Source organism: Gobius niger, assembly GCF_951799975.1.
Source record: "Gobius niger genome assembly, chromosome: 1".
In the NCBI taxonomy this organism is placed as follows: Eukaryota; Metazoa; Chordata; class Actinopteri; order Gobiiformes; family Gobiidae; genus Gobius; species Gobius niger.
In genome coordinates, this window is record NC_136852.1 from 14,983,769 (window position 1) to 15,011,318 (window position 27,550).

The following is a 27,550-nucleotide window of genomic DNA, read 5'->3' on the forward strand; positions in this document are numbered from 1 at the left end:
GTAACTCAATTCAAGTTGTAGATTGTTTCCCGGGCAAACCCCCTGGACCAGTGAGCGAGCCGAACCACGGAGCAAATGTGCTGTCGGTGTATCCGATGTTCCGCCCCGCAACATGCATTACGCAGTACGACCAGTGAGAGGCAGCGCTGCGGTCGGGGTTGTTTATGTGGAGTGCTGGGTTTAGGGTTCCGCCCACCGAGGTATCTCCGATCGCAGGGCAGACAGGCAGAGTGTAAAATGGCGCACAGCTGTCGGTGGCGGTTCCCCGCTCGGCCCGGGGGGAGCAGCAACTCCGGTACCGGGAGGAGAGCGGGCCGGATCAGAGTTACTGCCTCTCTGCAGAATATTTCGGGAGCCCACCAGAACGCAGCGGGGCTCGGACCTGGTTTTGACGCTGCACTACAAGTCTCCTCGGTTATCAGAAGAAACCTGCAGAAATTTCGGGATGTTTTGGGAGAATCCAGTGACTCTAGCAGTGGAGAGGTGAGCTCAAGATGGGACCTTACTAGTCCTGTTGGATGCACAGTTTACTTTGCCTTCTGTGTATGACATTAGTTGCATGTTTTATTGAAAGATAATCATCATCACAGTGTAGGCCATGCATTTAGTCTGCCAGATGTATGGTAGAAAGTTTGCTTGCACCACTGTAGCGTAATGACAGGCTAATAGTACTTTCACAATCTGGATGAATGGTCCAAGCTAACACTACAATGTTAGCCTGGTGAAACCAATAAATAGATCTTAAAATACAGCATACTACTGCAAACACGTTGTCCCCTTATTTGATTTTAATCTGAATGTGAAATTAAGCCGTTACAACTATTTTATTAAGCCACTTGACACCAGGCTGATATCGGAGGAAGTTACCAGTGGGTTTATAAACACTTGAAGTTAGCCTTAGTTATTTCTTTTATCCCCCATTCTTGTGTTCAATATACTAACTAGTGATCTGAGAAGGGTCAATCATGTTGCAAGTAATGCTTTGTGAAATAACGCAGGAGCTTGTGAGGTGTTTAGAAACAGGGCTTGTCAACTTGAAGGGGGCTGTGTAGTTGTGTTTAGTACTGAGCTAGCGTGAACTTAGCGTCTCTCCTTGTAGCCCATAGTCAGATATATGAATTTACTCGCTTATATTTATTTATTTAATGTTCGTTAGTCGTAGCAATCTAAACGTGGACTTAGTTGCTTATTATTTGTAGTCTACTTTATGGAGAGGGTAGAATACGGTGCGCTAGCATAACTGACCCGTTAGCTTCCTGGCTAGCTGTACACACATCTCAGCTAAAACTAACTACAATATTTTACTGCTGTAAATTGTGCTCAGCTGGCTGGTTTAGTTTGGTCTGGAGGTTTTGCTTGTTTATCCTTGGCGCACAGATTGCAGCACCGCCGTTAAGCATCACTATACAACCAGTCTGCTCACGCTTAGGAGTACATTATCTCTATTGGTGTTTAGCTAACAGTTACTAAGCTATGCACTACTACGCCACGCTAGCCATTGGGGCTACTGCTGATGCATAGGAAAATGGGAGGTGGACATGTTTTCTCCTTCTCTACCAAGACCTAGCGTAGAAAGTACCAAACACGGGGGGTTATTAATCCACAGATTTGACTCCAAAATTGATATTGCGCTTGGGAAGTGATCAGGGAAACTGCAAAAAGCGAATTGTTTGAGTACTGGTTCTGTATAGATGGCGTATTTTGAACGGAACTACATGCTGTGGTGACAGTGCGCATGCAGGGTTGGCTACAATAACAAGGAGCCCCTTTTCGAGGACCGTGTGATGTGGGGGTGTGTTCGCCTCAGCAAACGACCATCTTCCTCCCTCATGATGAGCACCATGCGCTCATTGCAGTGGGAGCACGCCGTGTGCAGGGATGTTTACGTTCCACATCTGAACCACTATGTTTATAGCATGTGCATTATATATATATATATATATATATATATATATATATATATATATATATATATATATATATATATATATATATATATTTTGTATCATTAAAGAAAGTTGTATACTTACCTCGTTTCATCCAATAGCGTACTAAATATTTAGACCAACCAACATATGAGGTTTTGTTTTGAAGACATTTATAACTTGTTTCTTTTGTTGTTGTTATTTTTTTGTGCAAAGCATGTGAGCTTTTAGTGTTTAAATAGCAGCAACAGTAGTTCTGCTGTTGAAGGTTACACCACTGAATCTCAGAATGCAGAGGACCCTAGTAGAGCCTTCTGAGATTTTGGACACAGTGTGGTGATTTCATTGAGAAATAGTACTGTGTCTCCTTGGCCAGAATGGGGCAGAATTGTTCAGGCTCAGTGTAGCCTGCTGAGCTCACAGGGTGCACTCAAACAGAGCGCCAGCCGAACACTTGCCACCCCTCCCTCGGTCTAGGGCAAAGAGGCCCGACTTCAGACACACACAAACCGTCTGAGAGGCAGACCAACTTTTCTTCTGACAGCTGCCACTTTGGAATGGATTACTGAACCTATTGGTGTGACTCAATGGGGGGCATGCCAGTTGTTGCTGTCCAAATAAAGCCATTTGTTAGCTTTTGTGTGCGAGTTGTTAATTAATTTTCCTGATTTAGATGATTTGGCATAGGTGCTAATTTACACCTTGATTTTTTTTGTTTAGATGTGACTGATCAATTGTCTGACGATTCATTTGCAATTAATACCTGCCAATTAATATTACTACATTTTATTCCTTGGAGCAAATTTCAATTTCAATTTAATTTGAGCTAAATAATTGGATATACTTAATATAAGCAGGGAGGGAATGCTGAATTTGAAATCCATTTGAAAATTCAATTAGAGGGCAAAAAATGTGATTCTTCATTCATTTCATCCTTGTAAAGTTCACTCTGAATGTTTTACTGTTCAGTTTCCTCAAGCTATACAAAACTATTAACAAACAAATTGTTGTTGTTATTATTTACCCAATGCTGACTCAGCTATCACCAACTTTAGCTTTTGTGTCATCAACTCAAATGTTTGGCTCACATGATGTTTGAGCAGAATGGCTTCAATCCAGCAGGTGTTTGGACTATTTAAATCGCCCCCTATGCTGGGCCGTGCACGCCCTCCCACCCGTTCAACCATTCCAGAGACAGCCTGTGGACTGAAGCAGGAAGCTTTGTGTCTGCTTTTATTCTAGCCACTCACAAAGTGGGGGTGACAGAAAGAGTGCAGGCAGGGATATCAAAGGGTGCAGGGCGACTCCCCTCCTCCCTATGGGACTGAGAGGAGAATTAGTCACAGAACCTCCCGCCCATGGCTTTATTCTGCCACACGAGGCAGGCTAAGAGCTTTCACCTCTGCTTGAGGAGTTTCCTTACTTGGAGAATCTCTCATGTGTCTATGTACAATGTTGATGTATGGACAGCACATGCGATTGATGTGTTAGTCTCTGTCCATTTGTCCAAATTGTGTTTGAACACTTGAAAAAACAGTTGTTAAGCTTTTGTCTCCATTTCCATATGGGTAGTAGTAGGGCATGAAATTATCCAGAATTTTGGAGGCGTTTTGATGTTTTGGAAGTATTGGAACATCTCTACTAGGGCTGGGTACCATTAAACAATACCGCTATGATTTAGGAAAAAAAAAGCTAAGTTATTGGGGGAAATAATGGTTGGGTCCAGGGAAAGCACTAAAGAAAGTTACTTGATTGTTTCACCTCAAATAAATGCTTTGTATTAAAAATAAATAGTCTTTTATGGAATTGAATGAAAATTGACATTATTGTTCCGTTTTATGGTTCTGTAACAAATATTTTAGGTATGAAAAAATAAATAAATAAACTTTATTTGCAAGGTTGTAACACAAAGTGCTTTACAGATTAAAAGCAGTTCCCGCCCACCCAACCGCCCACTCTTCCAAACAGACAACAACACTGCTCACCCCACCCCCCTCCACATAGCCACACACACACGCACACGCACGCACACACATAGTATCTTATTGTGCTTGATTGTTTTTTGAGAGTTCTTTACTGTGGTTGTTACTCACTCAGACCACGAGGACAGAGGCCGACCAACACGGGAAGTGGCCATGGTTTGAATATAATAGTCAGACTTTATCATCTACAGCAGGGGTCCCCAACTAAATCAGCTTGAGTTCCGCAAACTTTTCCTTTGTAGCTTTTGACATATGTCCAGGACATATGCAGTCATTGCTCTTGAAAATTCTAAAACATGAACACAGGTTGTCTATTTACAAAGCAGAACTGATTAATGAATCAAAAATGTTGCCATCTTATTTCAATGTTATTCAAATTATTTAGATTTTCAATTTTTAATTGAGCCTTAGAAATTAAGTATATTGAGAGGATGAAAAGGCTTTGGTCTGGATCTCGACCCAGGTCTGCCGGTGTTAGTGATAGTGTTCTAGTCTAGATCAATGATTTTATGCTGCACCGTGCAGTGCACACTCCCTGTTAGAGTTGTCAGATTGACTCTCCTTCATACATTGAAAAATTCCCCAGGGTAAGTTTCATATGAGATGTTCCATTTCAGGGTCAATAGCACTGTGAGGTCATGCCAGTAGATGAGTCAAAAATGATCAACAAAAGAAAGTGAGCTGAAACATAACTGTAGAATTGAGAGGTTGATAATAGGAATGATTGTTATATGTTACTGGTTATACATCATTGTTTTATTGTATTATTATTATTTCTTGTTAACGTTTTCTTCAGAGCTGATAATGTGTTGTGGTGGCAAATATAAATTGATCAGTCTTGTATTCATAAAGTTGTTAAAAGTCCCTTTTCATTTCTAACCAGCATACTCTTGTTTCTCATCCGCTCAGAGCTTCCTGGGACTGTCCCTCATGTGGTGTAAAAGCTTTCATAATGAATGTCTCTCCTGAGGCAAGAAGTAAAGATAATTAAGTATTTGTTCTTGTAGTTTATAGTCTAATGTAATGGAAGTGATTTTGACATGAGTTTACAATTATTTACAGTACTTACAGTACTTATGGGGCACTGAAGTTGCATCCTATTGGCTCTTTCCTTTTGCTGCGGCTTCACACATTTCTCAGTACTTAGCAGTCAGTAGGTGGGAGGCAGCTGAGTCAAGTCAGTGACAGAATGTATTTGGCGACATGGCATAAAGGAGAAAAACAATCCTTTTGTGTTTGTGTTAAGGTATGGGCAATTTATGTTTAAGGAAGATGTCCACCTTGTCTTTTTGGCATGTGGTCATGATGCTGTTTCCACCACTCAACCCTCCTTATGTTTTTACTGCCCTCCCCCACAATTATACTTATGATTGTTTACATTTTCAGTTGCAATACACTAATGGTGAAATAAATGTTGTTTAGTGAGACTTGTGCTTTTCTAAACCAAAAAAGCACAAAGATGTACTAAACTGGCAGATCTGCCCTATTTGTTCTGGTTTAGTGTGAAGGGAAGGAACTTGTATTTACAGCAAGTTTAAAATTCATCCATCCATCGATCTTTTTCTGCTAATCCGTTGTAAGCAGAGCAGAGGTCAAAGCTCTACACTTCCAAAACCAGGGTCTACACGGCACAGCGGCGCAGCGGTTAGCGCTAATGCTTCACAGCTACTAGACCCTGGGTTCGATTCCCACCCGGACGGGGCCTATCTGTCTGGAGGTTGCATGTTCTCCCTTGTCTGTGTAGGTTTCCACCGGTTTCCCCAACCAGTAAAAACATGTGCAATAGACTAGGATGAATGAGAGTGTTTGAGTGTGAGAGTGTGAGAGTGTGCGAGTGTGGGACTCAAATTAGCCCATGGCTACAATCCAGTGTGGTGTGTTCATTAACATACACTGTCCCTACCAAATAAACCAATAAATAAACAGCATGTCCACAATGCGTAAATGAAGCAGAAACATCTTGGCTGGTCATTAGGAGCATGATTTGTATTGTTGGCAACAGTATAATCTAAAAGAGTGGTGTGCCTTTAAATACCGGTGAAGACCAGGATAGCAGCTCCTCTACAAAGTGGGCCAATGGGAACTTAACTGCATCCCCACACTCTGCTATTAATAAACTTGACAAAATGGCATACTCACCTCTTCTCTTAAACACACTTTAGGTAGATATGCTTTTTGGCGAGATTTGCAATTTGGCAAGTTTTGTGAGCGCCTATCACACACATGAGACGCTCACTTAATTTAGAATAACAAAACAAAAAAAAGTGTTTGAACAATTTCTAATTATTAAAAGAATTGTATTAAACTATGTTATGTTGTGGGCAAACAGGGAGTTATTGTCGTAGGTTTTAAATGTTTATTATCAAAGTTGGCCAACATGACATCTGAATACTTCAGAAAGACACTTTCTACATATTTGCATGTGCTGGTTTTAAACTATTTTTAAGACGTGTCACACATAGCACTTTGGGCCATATGAGTGTTATTTTATTTTGGGCTTTAAATGGAACTTATTTTTAACTTTTCTTTCTTTTAGGAGGAGGTGTTTGGAGGATTTGGATCCCTTACAGAACAAAAAAGAATACAGAGTCCTTCAACAGCTTCTACAGGTGGCCAATTCAGTTTGATTTGAATAAACTATTAAAAATAGAATGCTTTTAAATAGAAGTAAATGTTTAAAATACAATATATTTGTAAACCATCTTCTTTTAGTGTTGTCTTTCTAACAGTTTTCTTTTCAAATTCAAACAGACACTCCCACACAAGAAAAGAAGCCCCGAGGTCGCCCCCCACGAATCCCACCTGCCCAGAAACCATCACCCTCCTCATCCTCACTACCGTTATGTTCTCAAGCTCAACCTGAGGGTCGCGAAAAGCCAGCGGAAAAGGTAAAAAGGCTGCCCGGCAGGCCACCTGGTTCTGGGGAGAAGAGAAGAGGTCGTCCTCCTTCAAGTAAGAAATCCTGGGGTACAAGTTCTGTAGAAGACAGACATTCTGGGACTGAGCTGGACACGGAAGAGGAAGATGGAAAGAACACCAAGGATAGGTCTCATGACACTGATGCAAAGCTGTCCAAAGGTGGGAAAGCTGTTTCCAAAGCTACTAGCCTAAAGAGACTGCGGTCCACAAAACTCTCACCTCTTAAATCACGGCTTAAGACATTGCCTGGTGTACCCCGACGCAGGCGCGGTCGACCGCCTTCAGCTGAGCGGCTTAAAGCTGAAGCAGCGCGTGCTAGAGATACTCCACTCCTGAGGAATGAAGATGGTGCTGCTGACCAGGACTCTTCCGATGCTCCTGCTTCGCCATCACCTTCTACACCTGGCAGAATCGTTGGTTTGAGAAAAAGCCCTCGACACAGAAAGCCTGTGAGAATTGTTCCCTCTTCAAAACGCACGGATGCAACTATTGCTAAACAACTTCTCCAACGGGCTAGAAAGGGAGCTCAAAAGCGTTTAGAGAAAGAGGCTAATAGTGGAAGTGGGGTAAATGCCACAGAGGCTGGAATCAGGAAGACACAGTTGAAGAACATCAGGCAATTTATTATGCCTGTGGTCAGCACAGTTTCTCTGCGAATTATAAAAACTCCCAAACGCTTCATTGAAGATGAGGGAAGCTTTGGAACACCTCAGATGAAGATTCCACGTTTAGAAACAACATCCACTACTGTGTCCACATCCTCTCAACCGACTACAGTAGTGTCGTCCTCTGCTTCACCTGCCCCAGTCTCGTCCACAACAGTGGTCAGCAGCACTGGAACCACTGCTCCCACTGATTCCCTTCCTCCACCTCCGGCCCCTGCTCCAGTTACCACAGTCTCATCAGAATCTGCTAGCGTTCACAATGACACAAATGATGCCACCAATGGAAGATTTAGCAGTACAGCATCTTGTGGGTCCAGTGCAGTGTCCCAGCATTCTACACAGCTTTCTTCTGCAGAGTCCTCCCGGTCCAGCAGCCCCAGTCTGGAGGACTCTACCTGTGACTCTCAAGCATCAGAGGGCACACAAACCTTATCAGAGCCAGAGGACCATTCCCTTTCTTTGCAAGAAGAGGCAGAAACCAATGAGTTGCACAGCTCCAGGCCTGTCTCTCCTCCTTCTGATCCTGAACCAGAGCATGTTCTGGTTGATAAGAATCGAAGGGGGCGCAGAGGTCAGGAGGTGGGGCGGGGAAGTCAGAGGGGCAGAGAGATTCTTACAACAGTGTCCAAAAAACCCATCATTAGCCCTCCTACAGGAGTGCTTCTCTCCTCCACAGCCCATGTGAATACCCAACAAGCTTCATCCACAGCATCGTCCTCCTCTTCACCACCACCTCCACCTCTTCTCAGCCCTCCACAGCCTCCTCCATCAGCCTCTAACACAGCTGCTATAAGTGAACACCATGGACAGTCACCCTGGATTTCTCACTCCATCCCTCCATTCTGCGGGGGGCCATCCATGCTCTCGAGTTTAGCAGATAAGCGAAGTCGATCAATCTTAAGAGAGCCAACTTTCCGCTGGACATCCCAGCCACACCCTGAGCAGCAGTACTTTTCATCAGCAAAGTATGCCAAGGAGGGTCTCATACGGAAGCCTATCTTTGACAACTTCCGCCCTCCACCTCTAACCCCTGAAGACGTAGGGTTAATGCCACAAAGTGGAGTGACACCAGTCACATTCCCAGTACCAGGCAGTGGTGGAGGAACAAAAACCATGTTTAGCCCTGTCCATCCTCATTTACATCACCAACAAGTCTCCTCTTCCCGCTTTGATGCACCGATTCAGAAACGTAGCCCATTACTACGTGCCCCTCGCTTTACTCCTAGTGAGGCCCACTCTCGCATTTTTGAGTCTGTAACTTTGCAGTCGTCTTCTGGAAGCAGCCCTGGCTCGCTTTCCCCTCAGCAATCATCCTCAAGTTCAAGCAGAACTTTTAAGCGCAAGAGACGACTGGTACCAAGAACTCTTCGAGTCCATCTGCGCTCTCCTTCCCACTCGATGACCAGACGGAGCAGCCAAATGGGAGAACAAATATCAAGGGGTAAAAACTCTGAGAAGCTTGTGTTATCAGGCCCTGTCTCTAGTCCTAACCCCAGCTCTATACCAGGGGTCTCTGCCAGTTCGCTCACCACAAGTGCCTTAACCCCCTTCAGCACCTTCCCCACAATGACCCTGGGTCTGGGAGCACAGGCCACACCTGACAGCAGGAGAAGCCAACCCCACTCCACAACAGCACCAGCTTCTTCCCCACTGCTTCCCATTTTTCCAACCACTCCACTTGACCAAGGCAGAGGAGTGGGCAAAGGTGGAAAAGAAAAAGGCTTGTCCTCACCACAAGATTCTAGTCACAAAGACAGAGATTTTGAGAAAATCAAAGAGAAAGAGAATAAGCGAGAGAGCAGGAAGGATTTAGAAAAAAGAAGCAAGGTTTCATCAAATGATGGTTCCCCAAGTCCACCCTCCAGTCACTTAAGCCTTGAAGGAAAAGACTCTGAAGATATGGCTCTTTCTTCAAAAAAGAGTCTTGGACGCAAAAAGTCAGCAACCACCGATACATGTTCTGATGCTGTTTCTTCAGAAAGCCGCATGGCCCAATCGAATGTTCAGTTAGCTATTGGTAAAGGGCGCTTTTCCAAGAAAGGACGACCTTCTGAAAGAGGGGTAGAGGTTGATATTGAGGAGAAAGAGAAACAAAATAATTCTAGCCAGCAGGCAGCAAGTCTCTCTGGACAGCCCAACAGACAACTCCCAGTCTCTTCAGTTTTGGCACACGCGGAGAAACAACCTGTTACTGACAAGCGTGTAGTTGGACTGCTAAAGAAGGCCAAAGCTCAGCTTTTCAAGATAGAAAAGAGTAAGCTGAAACCTGCTGAGCCAGTGAAGGTACTGGTAAGTAATGTTCTGTTCTTCTCATCATTTATTGTAAAATTGACTGTAAGTAATGTTTAAATTAATATAATAATTGTTTATAATATTTAAACGTTTGGCAACCTAAATACCTGAAGTAAACTGTCAAATTTGTGTTTACATTTATTGTTGCACAGGGGCAAGAAAGTGATTCATCAGAAACCTCAGTCCGTGGTCCTCGCATCAAGCATGTGTGTCGTCGTGCAGCTGTGGCCCTGGGCCGCAATCGGGCAGTGTTTCCTGATGACATGCCCACACTTAGTGCCTTGCCCTGGGAGGAGAGAGAAAAGATTTTATCTTCCATGGGAAATGATGGTAAGATGCTAGGTCATGTAATTGTAAAGTCACTAAGGTACTATGTAAAAATTAATCTAAAACTTTGTGTGACTACATAGACAAGTCCTCCGTAGCAGGCTCTGAGGAGGCAGAGCCACAATCTCCTCCAATGAAGCCCCGGGAGACACGGCACAAGCCTGTTCAGGAAGCTCCTCCGAAAAAAGGTCGGCGCTCAAGGCGCTGCGGCCAGTGCTCAGGCTGCCAGGTACCAGAAGACTGTGGTGTGTGTACCAACTGTCTTGACAAGCCAAAATTTGGAGGAAGGAACATCAAAAAGCAGTGCTGCAAGTGAGTGAAGCATTTATATTGCTTTGATAATAAATGTTTGATTGACACTGTAATAATACTAATTTTATTGTGGGCAGGATGAGAAAATGTCAGAACCTACAGTGGATGCCCTCAAAGATGTTCCTTCAGAAGCAGGGGAAAGGCAAAAAGGATAAAAGAAAGAACAAACTGTCAGAGAAGAAAGATTCCGTTAATATAGTTAAAGGCCCCAATGTAGAATCTAGTTCGAAACCTAGTCCTGCAACAGGAAAAGAGGAGCCTTTGGGTAAAAAGAGTTCTACGCCTCCTTTAAAGCTAACAGAGGATAAACTTAGACAACAGCCATCAAAACAGTCATCTCCACTGACGATATCCCCTCCACACGTAGACTCCTCAGAACCACCTGTACAAACTCAAGACGCGTCCCCAGCCACAGACTATAAACAAGTGTCTGTGTCCAGCCTATTGAGCAAGAAAGGACATAAAACACAACAGTCAGTGGAAACTTCCTCATCTTCTTCTACTTCATCTTCATCTTCGTCCTCCTCTTCCTCCTCCTCCTCTTCATCTTCATCATCATCCTCAGCCCAGAACTCTCCCGCTAAAACAACACCTGCTCAGCAACAGACCCAACAGCAATATTGCCCAACTTTTAATCAGACACAGTCAAAAAAAGAATCTCTTAAAAGTCCTTCCAGTGAGCCCAGGAGAAAGCCTCAATCCTCCATTCAACATCACAGTTTAAGTGCATCAGATACGGGTGCGTAACATAACTGCAGTTTATCCCCTGTGCTGTTTGAATTTTTGCAATGTACTTACAACTGTATATGACTTAGCAGCTGACTTGAAACTGCCAAAAAGGTCTACTTCTCGGTCTGTCCCTCCATCTCCAAAACAGAGACCAAAGGATAAGGTAATGTACAATATTGTACTGGTCAGTATCTCTATGAATGTGTAGAGTTATTACTTTTGTTCAAGTAATTGTAATTAATCTGTTTTTTACATTTTGTTTTGTGAAAAGGCACTAACCATTAAGCCACCCAGCAGCAGTAATTTAAACTGGCTGAGCACTCCCTCGACTAGGGGCCCAGCAAAGTCCAGCGCACCCTGCGACGGAGTGCATCGCATCAGAGTTGATTTCAAGAGGGACCATGATGTAGAAAAGGTGTGGGAGGCAGGGGGCCTCAGCCTGCTCACCTCTGCACCTGTCACACCCAGGACGCTCTGCTTCTTATGTGCAAGCAGTGGGAATGTGGAGGTAAGTAGCTCTTCTATGAATATACATATTTATTCCTAACACTCTTACCAATGACAATCTTTGTGCCCTTAGTTTGTCTACTGCCAGGTGTGCTGTGAGCCATTCCATCTTTTTTGTTTGGGGGAGTCTGAGCGCCCTCTACAAGAGCAGCTTGAAAATTGGTGTTGTCGAAGATGTCGATTTTGTCAGACCTGCGGACGCCAGCACCAGAAAACTAAAGTAACCAGGATTTTTATACAACAGATGAATTTGCATCTAAATTCTACATGTAATTTTAGTGCTTTAGATTTTGTTAATTTAAGATTTTGGTATGTGTGATTGACCTTGCAGCAGCCACTACTTCAGTGTGATAAGTGCCGTAACAGCTATCACCCAGAGTGCCTGGGTACTAACCACCCTAAAAGACTCACCAAGAAGAAAAAAATCTGGGTAGGTCTTTCTAAGATTTATGTGATTGACTGACTGACTGACTATCTGTCTGATTGATTGCATATGTAAACACCCATGTCTCCTTTTTAGGTGTGCAGCAAATGTGTTCGTTGCAAAAGTTGTGGGACCACTAAGCCTGGAAAATCATGGGATGCCCAGTGGTCTCATGACTTTTCTCTGTGTCATGACTGTGCCAAACTCAGTATTAAAGGTGAGCGCAATGCCCAATGTATACTAAGAGTTGATTTACTTTCTTTAATACGTTTTTAAAGCCAAATCCTTTATTAACATGTTTTATTTCAGGAAAACTTTGCCTGCTGTGTGATAAGTGCTATAATGAAGATGATGACAGTGACTGCAAGATGATGCAGTGTGGCCAGTGCAGTCGCTGGGTTCATGCCAAGTGTGAGAAAGTGACAGGTTTGTAGGCCTTTTCTAACTTGATCAAAAATATTTGTTTACACTTTAAAACTGTAACAATCATTGCGTATTTAAACTCATGAATTCATTTAGACCCAGCAGTAAACTCTTGAGCAAATGAATATGAATTATATTATTTTTTTCAAATGACTGACTTTTTGTATTGATATTTACCAATGCTGAACACCCTGCACTGTATTGACAGTAAATGACATAAATAAGAAAGCTCTGTGCTGTAACATTCACTTTCATGAGTAATTATTGACAGTAGCCAGACACCACATTTTTCCTCATAAAGCCAGTCCAAACTAATTCAAATAAGCCATTACATCTTTGTTATATTCAAATACTCTTTTTATTTTACACATTTACTACAATAAATGGCCATATCGTCTTGTGAATCCCGGTCCGGTCAGATCTTGGAAGCTAAGCAGGGTAAGGCCTAGTTAGTACCTGGAAGGGAGACTGCCGGGGGAATAACAAGAAGCCGGTGTGAGTGAGTGGTTGGTGGTGGTTAGAGGGTCTGTCAGTCTACTCCAGGGGAAACTGTGAATGAAAATCCCTGTCCCCTTCGTGAAGCTCTTTGGGTGACTTGTGTCATGTGAAAACCGATAGACAAATAACATTCCCTTCCCTGAAATAACAATAAGCTTTTGTTGTCCTTATTTTTCTTTCACATCTGTCAATGTGTGTAGCCGTGTAGTGGTTAATGTTGTGACTGTGACTAGAGCTACTTGAACTGTTCTTAACTGTTGCACCAATGTTGTTTTCCACGTTTCCACCAGGATTTTAAAGATTGTTTTTTATTCTTAAAAGATACATAATAATCAAATTGCTTCTAATAACGTTTCTTTTGTCTTTGTCAATCAGATGAAATGTATGAGCTGCTGTCCAAGCTTCCTGGGAGCGTTGCCTACAGTTGTACTAAATGTTCAGACCGCTATCCGACCCAGTGGCGAATAGAATTGGAAAAGGAGCTTCAGGGTTGCATTCGCCATGTCCTTAATGCCTTGCTGAACTCACACACATCCGTGCACCTTTTGCGCTTCAGACAGGTTGGTGGGAAATGAATTTTATTGTGTTAAAATTTAAATAATACCATACGTGATGACTTGGTAATCTTTAACAAACTTACAAATTAAACACTGACAGCAGCCAGTTAAACCTCCAGAGCTGAACCCAGAAACGGAGGAGAGTCAACCGTCCCGGCGCTCCCCGGAGGGGCCAGACCCTCCAGTTCTAACAGAGGCTTCTTCTTCCAGTCCCGGTGACTCTCCACAAGATCTAGAGTCTGTAGAGAAAAAAATCAATTTGGGATGTTACAAGTCAGTGGTAGGTGTTTTTTTGCGATTAACTTATTTTAAAATTGTGCACTTGGCTATCATTAACACATTGCTTTTAATGAACAGCCCTGTTTGTTCTGCAGTACCGCTCTGAGTTAAAAGCATTTGTGTATTCCTTAGCTGGAGTTCAGCGATGATATTGCCAGGATCATTCAGACAGCCCTGAACTGTGATGGCGGCCAGCCCGAGAGCCGCAAAGCTAACAGCATTGTCAAATCATTTTTTATTCGGGTAAGAACATTATCGGTTGCACTTTTTAACAACCTTATATTAATTATTAGCAACAATAATAATTCTATTGAATTACATTTTTTAGCAAATGGATCGTGTTTTTCCGTGGTTAAAAGTAAAAGATTCTAGGATCTGGGAAAGACAGAAAGTCACAGCCAAGTGAGTAAATATATATTAACATATATATAAATAATATGATGTACATCTAAAGTTTTGACTTGTAGTTTTGACTTGTTGTGATATCTATTGTTTTCACATACTTATTTGACATTTGATATAATGTTTGTAGTACTTCTTGTTTATTTATTTTTGGTCTGTCTCTCAGCAGTGGTCTCCTCCCAAATGCAGTGCTGCCTCCATCATTGGACCATAATTATGCCCAGTGGCAGGAGAGGCAGGAACTTTCCCGAGCTGTGCACCCCTTCTTCACAAAGAAGATAATTCCAGCTCCTTGCCCGAAGACCCCCAGTGAACCAGATTCCCCAGCTTCGCCTCCTTCACTCCATCCATCTCTGCTCCCACCTCCTACACTATCTTCAGGTAAAACGTTTTTTCCTCTGTTTTTTGTTTTTGTTTATTAAATGTACAATGAACAACAACAATAATTACCTTAAATGGGTGTTAATTCTTTGTGTTTTTACAGATTCGGAAGACTACCCATATTTCCCATGTCCACCTGGCACTAATGACAACAGGCGATGTGCTTTATGCCTCAAGTATGGTGATGACAACCATAACGTAAGTGAAAACTTGCTTTAAAATTAGATAGTGGAATTAAACACGTAAGGTATGCTTTTTAAGCATTTGCAATATGTCTACTATCCAGGAAGGTGGTCGGTTGCTTTACATTGGCCAGAATGAGTGGGCCCACGTTAATTGTGCACTATGGTCTGCTGAAGTGTTTGAGGATGATGATGGCTCTCTGAAAAATGTTAATTTGGCCGTTCAAAGAGGGAAAGAAATGGTAAATAACTACGCATTACATATTACTAGATTGTTTACATTACTTTACTTTCAATGACCATCTGTGTTGAACCTTTTGTTTTTCTGATTTAGTGTTGTGAAAAATGTCAAATGCCCGGTGCCACAGTTAGCTGCTGCCTTACCTCGTGCACCAATAACTACCACTTTATGTGTGCCCGTCAATGTCATTGCATCTTCCTAGAGGATAAGAAAGTGTATTGTTCAAAGCACAGAGACCTAATTAAAGGCGAGGTATGAACTCATTTCATTAGCAAAATAAACATGTGTTTTATAAAGTGATACTTTATGTGTCTTATTTGTTATAAATTTCTGTTAGGTTGTGTCAGGGTTTGAAGTGACCCGCAGAGTGCTGGTGGACATTGAGGGCATGAGCCTAAAGAAGAAGTGGCTGACAGGACTTGAACCTGATAATATCCACATGATAATTGGTAAAAAAAAATGTTTTTTGTGTTTTTTTCCATACTTAAGCAAACAAAAGAAATACAAGCACAGTATTTAAACCTAAATACTAAATTATATTTTTTATGTGTACACCTACCACAGGCTCCATGACCATTGATTGTTTGGGAAAGTTGACTGACTTCTCAGACTGCAAACGCAAGCTCTTTCCAGTGGGATACCAGTAAGATTGATGTTTTGTTTTTGTTTTATTATAATACATTAAACAAATTAAGGTATTGTAATTTTTAAAACTTGAATAATTTCTCTTATTCAGGTGCTCTAGGATGTACTGGAGTACTATAGATGCCCGGAAGCGCTGTGTGTACACCTGCAGAATCCTAGTTTGTCATCCTCCAGTCTCAGAGTGTGAGCTGAAGAGCACAATGGCTCCTGAAGAAAATCGCACAATAGCACACAGCCCACCTCCAATAGCAGGTAAATACAATGGTAAAAAGTTTTTTTTCATTCAAGCTTAGTTAAAAAAAAAGGTTTTTATTTTTGTTTGTTTTTCTAAGATTTTCCAGATCCATTTGAGTCCCCAAGACGCTCTGATACACTTTCGCCTTCCAACGCCCCTAAACTCAGGGTTTACACTAGAAATCGGCATCCCAGCTACCCTCCAGCTGGACCAAGGCCGATGCTGACTCCAGGTATTTAAAATGATACATTTTATCAACAAAACAAATTGAGTTAACATTTTCTACAAAATAAAGTAATGGTTCATGTTGTTCATTGTATTAACAGGAGGCACCTCACGAGCCCAAAGCCATGAAGTTGTGACAGCAGGACATCTACAGCCAAATCCCACTGTTAAAAGTGTTGACACACGGCGCCACAGCTCGCCTTCTCTCTCCCCTTCTCACCAGCTTATCAGACAAAGAGGGGTTGTCTCTTCTTCACAGATTGTATCAAGACCCCTAAAGTCCCCACCACCCCTTATCCCATCTCCTGCTAGAGACCCTGAAAGGTCAAAACATCTCAGCAAAGAATCAGCTTACAAAGATGATGAAAAAAGTAGATTGTTCTCGCCAGACAAAAGCAGATGGCAACAGACCAGAGACCAGTCACATAAAGATGCCAACAAAGTGAGAGCGTCAAGTCGAGATCAAGTGTCTAAGGACACAGATAGGAACAAGTCTAAGGAAATCCGGCAAAAGGACCAGGGTCCATTATCAGCCAAAGAGCCTGAACAACACAAATCACTGACCAAAGAGTCAAGTGTAAAGGACACGGAGAGAGGAAGAGCAGTAAATAGAGAGTACAACAGAGATCCAGAAAAAGGGAGACAAATAAGTAGAAGTTCTGAGGAGACAACTCAACACAGCATATTCTCAAGCAACAGAGAAACGGACAAGAACAAAACATCTTCCAGATCCCAGTTTGTGGAAAAAAGTAAATTGTTCAATAGAGATACAGGTTTAAGAGACTCAAATAAGCATCGGCAGCACAGTCGGGAAACAGGAAAAGACCGATCAAATAGAGACTCCGACAAGATTAAACTTCATTCCAGAGAATCGAGCCACAGAAGCACAGAAAGGCATAATGACTCAGGGAAAGACAGTCATAGGGGACATCAGTCAAAATCTGGAGGTGAGATTAAGAGCTCTAGACTGACCCCTGCAGGTCAGGGCCAGGCCTCCCCTCCTGCGGGAACTGCTGTTGTCACAGGACATCACACTGAAAAGCATGAAAAACATGGGAATGACCAGGAACTTTCTTCAGCTCCATTTTCTCGTCACAAGCCCCTCTCCTCATCAGACGTAATCCAACTGAAAGACAAGTCCAACTCAGGGAAGGTGAGCAGCAGAGGCTCTGGAAATGGCCTGCCCACTGCTTTGCAAAAGAATTCACACATTGAAAAATCTGGCTCTTCACAGCCATCATTTCATAAAACTAATTCACGAAAATCACATAATTATGTTCTAAGCCCAATCACAGCAGCAGCACAAAAGCCCCTGTTGCCATCACGGTCGCCAGCAGGTGAAGACATTTCAAAACAAGGCTTGGACACCCCCGCTGCCAAAGACAAACACCCCAAAGTTAAAAAGTCAGGCAGCAGAGAACGGTCCAAAGATCACGAAAGAGACAAAAGTCTCACAAACAGCAGTGACTGTTACCCCACAGTAAATTCCAATAATATAAATAAATCTACCGGCAGCTCGAAAGCACATTCTCAGAACTCCAGCACTTACAACAACAGCAAATCGCAAATCATTAGAAACCACACCAAAGGTCATAGTAAATCTAAAGGAGAGAGAGTTGAAAACTTGAAAGGAGATAGATCATCCTCAAAAAGCAGACACAGGCACTCTGATTCAGATAAAAAGAAGAGTCCAGATCATTTGCAACAGATGCAGAAAACAAGCTTAGCAACTGAGCGATCCGTAAAGTCTCAAACCAAACACACAACTAATCTGCTCTCTGCAAAGGAAACCAAGTCTTCGAAGTCCCCTACATCTACTTCTATTCCTGCCAAGCCTAATGGTACAAATCCCATTGATGGAATTTCTTCCTCTTGTCTTGGCACGGTCACCACTTCCTCTGTCTCACCTGCTGGTCAGGGAGGCTGTAGGTCTGCCAGCTCCGCTCTCTTTTCCTCACCCTCCACTAACAGCGACAGTTCTGAGTCAGACACCCATCCGCATCCAGCTGAGGATGACATACATAAAGACTATTCTCAAGGTCTGCTCACTCAAGGCCCAGTGGATGACCCTGACGGACAAGATGATGATCACAGGAGTTTAGATGACAAGCACCATGAGGATGACAGTGATGGCTCAGGGTCTAAGAGACGTTACCCCCGACGCAGTGCTCGTGCTCGCTCAAACATGTTCTTTGGCCTCACACCTTTTTATGGAGTTCGCTCTTATGGTGAGGAAGACCTGCCCTTCTATGGCAGTGAGGAGGGAGCTGGACCAATTATGAAGAAAAGGTCTGGAGGTCATAAGAAGTCTGCAGAAGGGCAGGTGGATGGAGCAGATGATATGAGTACGTCCTCTTCATCAGGGGATAGCGGAGATGATGACAGTAGCAATAACCCTTACTACTACAACTTCAGGCAGACAATAATTAATACTGGGGAAGGTCTCCCATCTATTGAGGGGTTAGACCAGTGTCTTGGACAGGGCTCTCAACTCCAGCGCTTTCTTAAAGATGAGGAGCAGCAGAAGGGCCAAGCAAATACAGATGAGGACATGTTAAGTGACTTGTAAGTACATAAATAATAATAATAAATATCAGACTAATTTTTCTGTTGTAACTATTTTCTTTTTCATACAAATTGCATTCTATTTTGTTTTCCAGGTCCTTGGGGCAGCAGCATATTGGTCAGCTCGATGGTGTTGACGATGGCTCGGAGAGTGACACAAGCATCTGTACCACTAGCACTACAAGCACCACAGCCACCTCCACTCCCCATAAGAACACCCCAAAGAGAAGGACAAGGGAAAGGCACTCTGAGAAGACGGACTCTCATGAGTCAAACAAGGATCCTGACAATAGTGCAAGTACAGGCAGTGGCAACACTCGGGAAGGCAGGAAACACCAGAAGGAAAACTGCCTTCCTCTTGGAGGAGGGGTCAAGTCCCAGGCACAAAGCCAGGGTCAGGATCCTCTCGATAACCAGCTGTCCCTCAGCACTGACCTGCTGAAGTCTGATTCAGACAACAACAACAGCGATGATTGTGGCAACATTTTGCCTTCAGACATCATGGAGTTTGTTCTCAATACTCCATCTTTGTCTATGCAGACTTTAGGTCAGCAAGCTGAGTCTTCCTCATCAGAACTTCTGCTCGATGAGGGCTATGGAGTCGATGTCAACCAGCGCAAAGACATTCTCTTTGATGATTTTTCACAACCTTTGCCCAGCTCCGAGAGTGGAGGTGGGGTGGAGAGCAGTGTAAACAACTCCATGCCTGTTGAGGAACCATACCTGCCTCTCGAGCTTCCCTCAGACCTCTCTGTCCTCACCACTCGTAGTCCAAGTGTAAGTACCAGTCAGAACCACACAGCCGGCAGTCTCATGCCTGACTCCTCAGACCGCAGCATGCTTGGCTTAACGACCGAATCAGGCTCAATCAGTGGAGGTAAAACTGGAAACAAAAAAAGAGCAGACAATAAACGCGACAATACTGCTTTGGGGAATCGAGATACCCAGGTCACTGAAGGTCACATGACACCTGAGCAGTTTATCCCTAGTCCGGCTATCGGCCAGGCCGTAGAGCCTACTGTGAATCCTGATGTTCCAAGGACTGCTGGCACTCCTACCCTGCCCAGTTCCCCTTCTATTCCACTTCAGGGTCAGAAATACCTCCCAGCAACTAGCAGCCCCAGCCCAGTTACTGTGGCAGGACCACCTCAAGGCCAGGTTTCCAGCACTGCAGTCATCAAGCCGGGCCCAGACAAGCTTATTGTGGTCAATCAACAGTTCCAACCACTGTATGTCCTCCAAACTGTGCCAAATGGAGTTACTCAAAAAATTAGTGCAACGGGAGTTATGGATTCTAGCTCCTCAGCAGTGCTCAGCTCCATGACATTGACAACTGGTCTGAACCCAGCCCAGTCAATATTTCCTGCTTCAGGGAAAGTTCTTAGTACAATGGCTCATCCCTCTCAGATTCACACTTTCACAGGACCTGCGCAGACTACCTTCCAAACAGGAATCCCCAGTACCACCTCAGGATTGCTTATCGGTTTGTCGCAGCACCAAGAACAATCACAGATTCTGGTCTCAGAGGCAAGCCGACAAAACCTTGCTATAGTTTCCAGTCCATCTACGCTGACCTCTTCATCTATTCTCCCCTCTGCCCATGGTAAGAAAAGACCAATTTCTCGCCTCCAACCAAGAAAAAGCAAAAAACTGGCTCGATCCCGCAATCAGCCTACTCTGGCGCGTTCTGATGCCGGCCCTCCCAACATGACCCTCATCAACTTCTCCCCCTCACAGATTGCCAGCATCCCGGGCCAACCTGCAGGCCTCGTTGAACTGAATACACTATCAGCATCACAGCGCAAAGTTCCAAACATAATTAAAAGACCTAAATCTGGAGGGGTGATGTACCTGGATCCCACAAGTCTTCTACAGCAGAGAATTACTGGCTCAACTCAATCTGGGATTTTGGGGCATGATTCTTCTGCCCACCTTCTACCATGCACAGTATCCAGCCTCAACTCGAGCCAGTCTGTGTTGAACGTTGTGTCAGTGGCTCCGAGCGGAGTTCTTACACCAGGATCAGTCTCGTTGTCCTCTTCTGTCCTCAGCTCCACCGACATCACGGGGCCGATAAGTAATCTCTTGTTTAAGGCGGGTCCACATGGTTTGGGCTTGTCAGAGCAGCCTGTCGTCCTTCAATCAGCCGGAGCCCCCCTAATGTCCCAACTTGGTTCAACGGTTCAAACCTCTATAGCAAGTGGGATCTGTGTCTTGCCCTCTCAGCAGAGCCTCAGCATGCCCATGAACCAAGGTGAAACGGAGGGTAGTAACATCCAAGTTCACTCACTCACAGCCCAGTCAATCCACAGAACCCAAACACTGGAGTCCAATCAGAATACACTTAGTATCAATCCAGCCGGCCATTTAAACCCCACCAAAGGACACGTGGTGGGAGTGTTTACTCCATCGCCGTCGCAGAGCAGCAGAACTACCCCTATCTCCAGATCCTATGAACAGAGGCAAATTAACCCCAGCAAACTGGCAACAATGACCGGAGGAGAGAAAGGCAAAGTGAAAAGCAAAAGGAGTATGCAAAACCCAGAATTCATCAGTGGAAAGAAACACAAGACCTCTCTGGAGCAATGCAACATCCATCCAGCAAAAGCCTCCACTAATTCAAGGTAAATTACACAGAGTAACAACCCATTATAGAACTGTAGATTTTAGTCAACAAAACTCTCCTGGCCAATAGTTTCTTTAGTTGAAAGTAACAAGAATATTCAAGTTTGGGCCTTTGCTTGTTTGTTTTACTTCTCTTCACGAAACAACAAATCTGTCATACTTAAAAAAGAATTGAGCTCTCACAGTATAGGGGCTAAACAAGATGAATGGCCATTGTGTACTTTTGAACAAGTGCCCCGTTTCATGTATTTATATAGATATAGATAGTAACATTGTAAATAACGTTTTATTCTCTTTTTTATTTTCTTCATCCTCCAGCTCTAAAGAACCAAGTAACTCGGAACCAATGGACACTGGCAAATCTGCAGACAAGTCAAGCCATCAGAGGTAAGCCACAATTTGTCATCCAGTTTTACACGATATAACCAGTCTGTTTACTAACTAAGTTATTATTAGCGCCTACAGTAAAAAGAAGACATCTGAAGGTCATGGAAAGATACTGGGCCGAAACAAAGTTCCACATGCCGAAAGAGCGAGGACTATTAAAGTGTCGTCACCACCTGATCAGGAGGACAACAGCAAGGACACTATACTCGACAGCAGGCCTAAGAAGGGCATCATCTTTGAAATCTCCAGTGAAGATGGCTTCCACATCCGCAGTGAGAGTATTGAAGGTAAAAAGAGGCATCGGTTAAATAATATGCTCATTTTGTACCTGCGTCTTTAAAACATTTTCATGATAAGTGGTAAATATGAAAAGCTGACAGATCTGTCCCTTTGCAGAGGCCTGGAAGTCCCTGACTGATAAGGTGCAGGAGGCGAGATCCCATGCTCGTTTAAAAGAACTTTCCTTTGATGGTGCGTTTTCTCAAACTTATTGCAGCAGAAAGTCCTATTGCGACTTTCTTAATATTTCATTTTATGGAAATACATATGCAGTGGTATATCATAAGTTCAAACCATCTGTCCCACAGGCGTGAATGCTCTACGAATGCTTGGAGTTGTTCATGAGGCAGTGGTTTTCTTGCTAGAGCAGTTGTCTGGCTCCAGACACTGCCGTAGCTACCGCTTTCGTTTCCACAAGCCTGAAGAGTCAGATGAACCTCCAATCAACCCCCACGGCTCGGCCAGGGCAGAGATCCATAACAGGTCAGTCCCTGTGAAATTCATGAAGCTTTGTAACATAGAGTGTTTGACAATTATTCAAGTTGTTGATGATAAGCTGAAGCTAAATGCAGAGAGTGACAACAATTTGGGGATTTGAATTTAGCAAATATTATTTGTAAGTTATAATTATCATCAAGTTGATTTAGCTTTATTCACATACACATAAACATTTTTCAAATGTATGTAATGTAATTCTCTTGTTTTCTGTATGTCTACGTACTTTGTAGCAAAGCACTTTGGGTTGCATTACACATGTGAATGAAATGGACCATAATGACATTAATGAAATTTGATGTTATTTCCAGGAGGTGTATATTTGATATCTTTAACTTTTTGGCCTCAAAACACCGTCAACCTCCTGAGTACAGGCCGCATGAAGAAGATGAAGAGGAGGGACAGCATAGAGTTGCCAGGTTAGTTCCAAGTCTATCACTATTAAAGAGCAGCACTTTTGCATTTGGTTAGCCCTCATATTGCTGCTTCGTGTACTGTGTTATGTAGGCGTGCATACATGGAGTTACCACTGACTGTGAGGTTCAAACAGCTCAAGGCCACTTGTAAGGAAACTGTGGGAGTCTACAGGTAAGCCAGTCATCTGTTCATTTGATATGGCGAAGGAAATATGAACCAAATTAAACTTTACACTTTTATTTATGTTATGTATGTTCAAAACCCTATCTCGATTTTTTTTTTCCCACAGGTCTCCCATTCATGGCAGAGGTCTGTTTTGCAAGAAAACTATTGATGCTGGGGAGATGGTTATCGAATACTCCGGAAATGTCATTCGCTCTGTTCTCACAGACAAAAGGGAGAGATATTATGATGGGAAGGTAAGAATCTGATCTTGTATTGAACTTGGTGTTACTAAAATCTTAAGAATTTTATTGAATATAAATCTATGTTTTAGGGGATTGGCTGTTACATGTTTCGCATCGATGACTATGAAGTTGTAGACGCCACAGTCCATGGCAATGCTGCGCGGTTCATTAACCACTCATGTGAGCCCAACTGCTATTCGCGGGTCATCACTGTGGACAGCCAGAAGCACATAGTCATCTTTGCTCTTCGACGTATCTACTGCGGGGAGGAGCTCACCTACGACTACAAGTTCCCTCTTGAGGACGCCAGCAACAAGCTGCCCTGCAACTGTGGCACTAAGAAGTGCCGGAAATTTCTCAACTGAAGTGGACCTTTGTGAGTCGCTCCTGCTGAGACGCTGGGATTGGTAAAACTTCAAGGGCCATTTGGAGGAGGGGCCTTCTGTAGAGATCTCAACATTTTGTGCCTCATTTGTTTTGGTACGGTCTGGAAAGCGGATTTTAATTGCAGAAAGGAAATGGTTAAGCCTTCATAATACAACAATATCAAACTTCAAATTCCCATTTGGTGTAATTTATATATTCTGCATAGGCCCATCCTCCTTATTTTTCTATGTACAAAAAAGTGGTCCATCAATGCTATATGTAAGAAAAAGATATCAAAGAACTTTGTCTGATTTCACACCAAAGTGCAATTTGTTTGAGGGACTTGGAACAGTAATTTGACTTTTTTTTGTAACTGTTACTGATGCACATTTCCTGATCTGAATGTGCCCTAAATCCTTCAGAGTTTTTGAGATCATCTGGAGGTTTCCCCTGCAAGTGTTAATTAAGCGCTTATTAGTGTACATTGAACACTGTAAATAGAGATGTGTGCGTTCTAGCTGCTTACAGAGGAACAGGGGATGCAGTATGGAAAGGCCGTATGATAGACTAAGGGTGTTCAAAACAAAAGCTAATGTGATTGGCTTTTATTGTGAGAAGAGGGTTGCTATGTTTAGATTTTGTGGGGGTGAAGGGAGTCTGGCCTCAAAAGCAAGGCAGCTAGAGATTCTGGTGGACTGACAGCCAATGGACTGGAGTACCCTACTGATGTGTTTCAGACACATATTTATGATTATTGAGAAATGCAGTGAATAAGGCAGGAACGGTGTGACGTACAGGAGAGATTGAACTGATGCAGGTTGCATGTTTTTATAAAATGTTTTGTTACAAAATATAAGCTCAGTAATTCACGTTCCAAAAACAGCCGCAAAGAGAACCAAACATTGTGACCTTAAAATGAATCGAACGGTTTCCTTGTGCGCCTGTTGTATTGAAATAATGCTACACATAATGTTTTCTTTGTATAGTAGTAAGTCGTTACAATTTTTGCCTGTTGTCTGTCTTTTTTATTATAAGCAGGGAAATATGCTTGCTTTTTAAAATGTACATAATGTATATTTTTCTACAAAAGACTTAAAAGCACTCACTAGTGAATAGCACTTAATTGTATTTATATTTTTTAAGAAATCATATTTATTTTATTGCCATTTTTCTAGGAAATAGAGGTTTACGGACACTAATGCTTGGTCTGTGTTTTGTATTCTGCTGCCTTTTGAGTCGTGATGTTTCATTTTGTTTCTTTGTGGTTTTACAGTTAATTTGTAGCTGAATGTTTACTTTGATTCCAAAGACTGACGCTGGTCTGTGGCTTGGTCCTGAATTCAGTCCACCAGGAGCTCTGTATTCCAGTGCATGGTCAGGGCATAGGTCTGTCAGTGTCAGTTGTGTGAATCTTTATGCACTTGAGAGAGCTCAGATCGATCCATTGCAGATATCTCCTCTCTCCAGCCTTATTGTTCTCATGCCACATTACACCCACAATCCCCAAACCAGGCAGATGCATAAAACTTGCCATTAATCCAAAGCCACAAGACTTGAATTGGCAATAGCTGTTCGATAATACAAGAAAAAACACTGCATTTTGATCTGACTTGGTTATTAATATACAAGGTGCCTTTAATAAGAAAGCTACCAACATTTAATACGTCATATCCTTGAACCTATCCTTTACTTTGAACTCCTTTTATGAAACCACTCTTCAACGGTGACCACTACAGAGTGCTCATCCTTTGCGACACAACTCCCCGAATGATCCTTTCGATTTGCCATAACTGTCTTTATGTCGTGCAACAAATCGCGACAGACTGTTCTCTGCTGTTCACGCCAAGGTCACAAAAAGGTTATTAGCTGTTGCTCCGACACCCAGCTGGCAGAACCTTTGAGACTTGACATGAGAAGTGTTGTCTGGAATAGTTTTGTAACTGCTTGTGGCCGTTTGGTCGCCAGCAGAGGGCATACTTGGGGCTCCAGTAAAAGTGCCTCTGCCAAGTAGTGAGAGCAGGGACCGCTCCAGCTATTTTAGTGTCCCACCTGTAGCCTACAGAGTGTAACATCAGGGCTGCACTGCCACTGGTTGGCTGGGTTCTTCTGCTAGTGCTGACTATGAATGTATTTTACTTGGGCATCTTTTGACCTGTGATACATTTGCTTTCGCTGCACTGGGGCTGCACGATATGAGACGCAATTGCGATATTCAACAACTGCCTGTTTTTTCACCAAATTATGTCAAAACAAGACCAGGACTAAAACTGGGCAAAACAAAATTGGGAAAATTATGACTGCAACTCAACTCAAGCACATTTTTAAGTCAATGTGCATTCTTGTTTAAGCTGTGTTCGAAGACCAGTGTATTATGGCTTCTTGCATTATGGATTATTAATCACCTAATATTGCAAAAAAACTATATTGTGCAGCCCTACACTACGCCGGCAGAGAGTAGAGCGATGAACTGCGGCAATGCTTTCTTTCAATGATGCTACACAGCCTCCGTGACATTAAGGGCTCCAACTCGGACTTACATTTTTAGTCAGACGGATCCATTTCAGTTTTTCACATATACACGCGATAAGGTTTTCTTGTTGAGGTTTTTTTCTTTTCCCGCCGCATCAGTTCTCTGTAATTATAGTATAAATACATACAACAATATTCTATGGAAACATGCATAGTAACTTCTTGTACTTTATACAATACTATATGGAATGGACAGACAAAACTTAGTTACAGTAGCAAAACAACAGACTATAATAATGGTAATAGCAATGTCTCTGTAATATTTTTTACTGGTTTTGTGTTTCAGATACAACTAATCATACTTTTGTGCACAGATATCTAGTTTTTGCCGTGCTGGTAGATGCCCCCTTCCCGCATCAGCGAGGGGCATCGGTTTCTCTCTTTTCGGTTTTGCTTTTGTTTGTGATGAGAATGTTTAGTATTAACGTGGTTGTGAAATTCTCAAGGTCCGCCATTTTGGTTTCTCCCCACTGGTTATAATTGTCATAGTAAAATGTTCTTTGTTATTTCCATGATACGTTTTAACAGGGAAAATCTAGACGGCTTATTGATGTGGTATCGGTTTGTTTTTTTGTGGAGACTTACTAGTAGCTGTGAAACATCCAGCAACAACTTCCTTTTATTTTCTTCATTTGGAGCCTCTAGTGTCTCTCTGCTTTGGTTGTACTCCATATTATTATGTACCGTTTTTTAGAAAGATATAATGCGAGTTAATAATGAAAGATTTAATTATTTATTTTTGCAAACATCTTCCCCGAGATGTTGAATTTTACATGTACCTGTAATGTTGGACTAGTTTGTTGTGCATAGATGTTTTCAGCCTAGGACTGGGTTTCATGGAGGGGAGTGGTCATGTTCAGAAAAGGCTCCTTTCTTATGCCTTGAGTATACCTTTGTCTTATCAATATTCCTCTCTGTAATAATAATAATAATAATAATAATGCTTATAGAACAGTCATAATTTCTTCTTTTAACAGTATTTTTCTCAATATACGCATCTACAAAATGAAGGAAAACCACCATGGTGAAAATAAACCACAAACTACTTGGTTGAATGTATAATTAGGAAACAAAGTTGTACATAGATGTAAAAAGAAAGTTTCTAATCATGTTTATTTTCTATGCACTTTTTTATTTAAGTGATAGTTTAAATAATAAACATGTCTCCTTTACACATTCTTGTCTTTTGATTGCTTTATTTTAAGATGACCTTCCCAGAAATGTTGATGACCTTGCCTGGAAATGTTTTCCATGTTCCAAGTAAATCCCAAATGTGCTGATTCTGGCTGAAGATAATTGAAAACAAAGTGTGTGGTGACTTAGTTCCTCT

At 42.6% G+C, this 27,550-nt stretch overlaps 1 protein-coding gene across 1 annotated transcript; it reads left to right on the forward strand.

Annotated features, from left to right (window-relative positions):
- The first annotated feature begins 165 nt into the window (after positions 1-165).
- On the forward strand, positions 166-25,917 carry kmt2a (lysine (K)-specific methyltransferase 2A). Its single transcript, XM_079558570.1, has 34 exons — positions 166-483; positions 6,444-6,516; positions 6,659-9,780; positions 9,936-10,113; positions 10,194-10,422; positions 10,500-11,161; positions 11,238-11,314; positions 11,423-11,659; positions 11,732-11,878; positions 11,990-12,088; positions 12,179-12,299; positions 12,392-12,508; positions 13,379-13,563; positions 13,661-13,840; positions 13,972-14,082; positions 14,168-14,241; positions 14,408-14,622; positions 14,726-14,820; positions 14,909-15,046; positions 15,139-15,297; positions 15,383-15,494; positions 15,610-15,688; positions 15,782-15,942; positions 16,023-16,157; positions 16,252-18,715; positions 18,811-21,339; positions 21,659-21,727; positions 21,797-22,014; positions 22,124-22,198; positions 22,315-22,489; positions 22,813-22,920; positions 23,009-23,089; positions 23,208-23,337; positions 23,415-25,917. The coding sequence occupies exons 1-34, from the start codon at positions 238-240 to the stop codon at positions 23,688-23,690; spliced, it is 13,077 nt and encodes a 4,358-aa protein (XP_079414696.1). The 5' UTR covers positions 166-237; the 3' UTR covers positions 23,691-25,917.
- Positions 25,918-27,550: the final 1,633 nt, after the last annotated feature.

What these genes read in the sequence shown, in the direction of transcription:
- kmt2a (XM_079558570.1), top strand. Translation starts at nt 238, where the DNA reads ATGGCGCACAGCTGTCGGTGGCGGTTCCCCGCTCGGCCCGGGGGGAGC. An exon ending in ACCTCCTACACTATCTTCAG is followed by an intron (nt 14,623 to 14,725) that starts GTAAAACGTTTT and finishes GTGTTTTTACAG; the next exon opens with ATTCGGAAGACTACCCATAT. An exon ending in AAAAGAACTTTCCTTTGATG is followed by an intron (nt 22,199 to 22,314) that starts GTGCGTTTTCTC and finishes TCTGTCCCACAG; the next exon opens with GCGTGAATGCTCTACGAATG.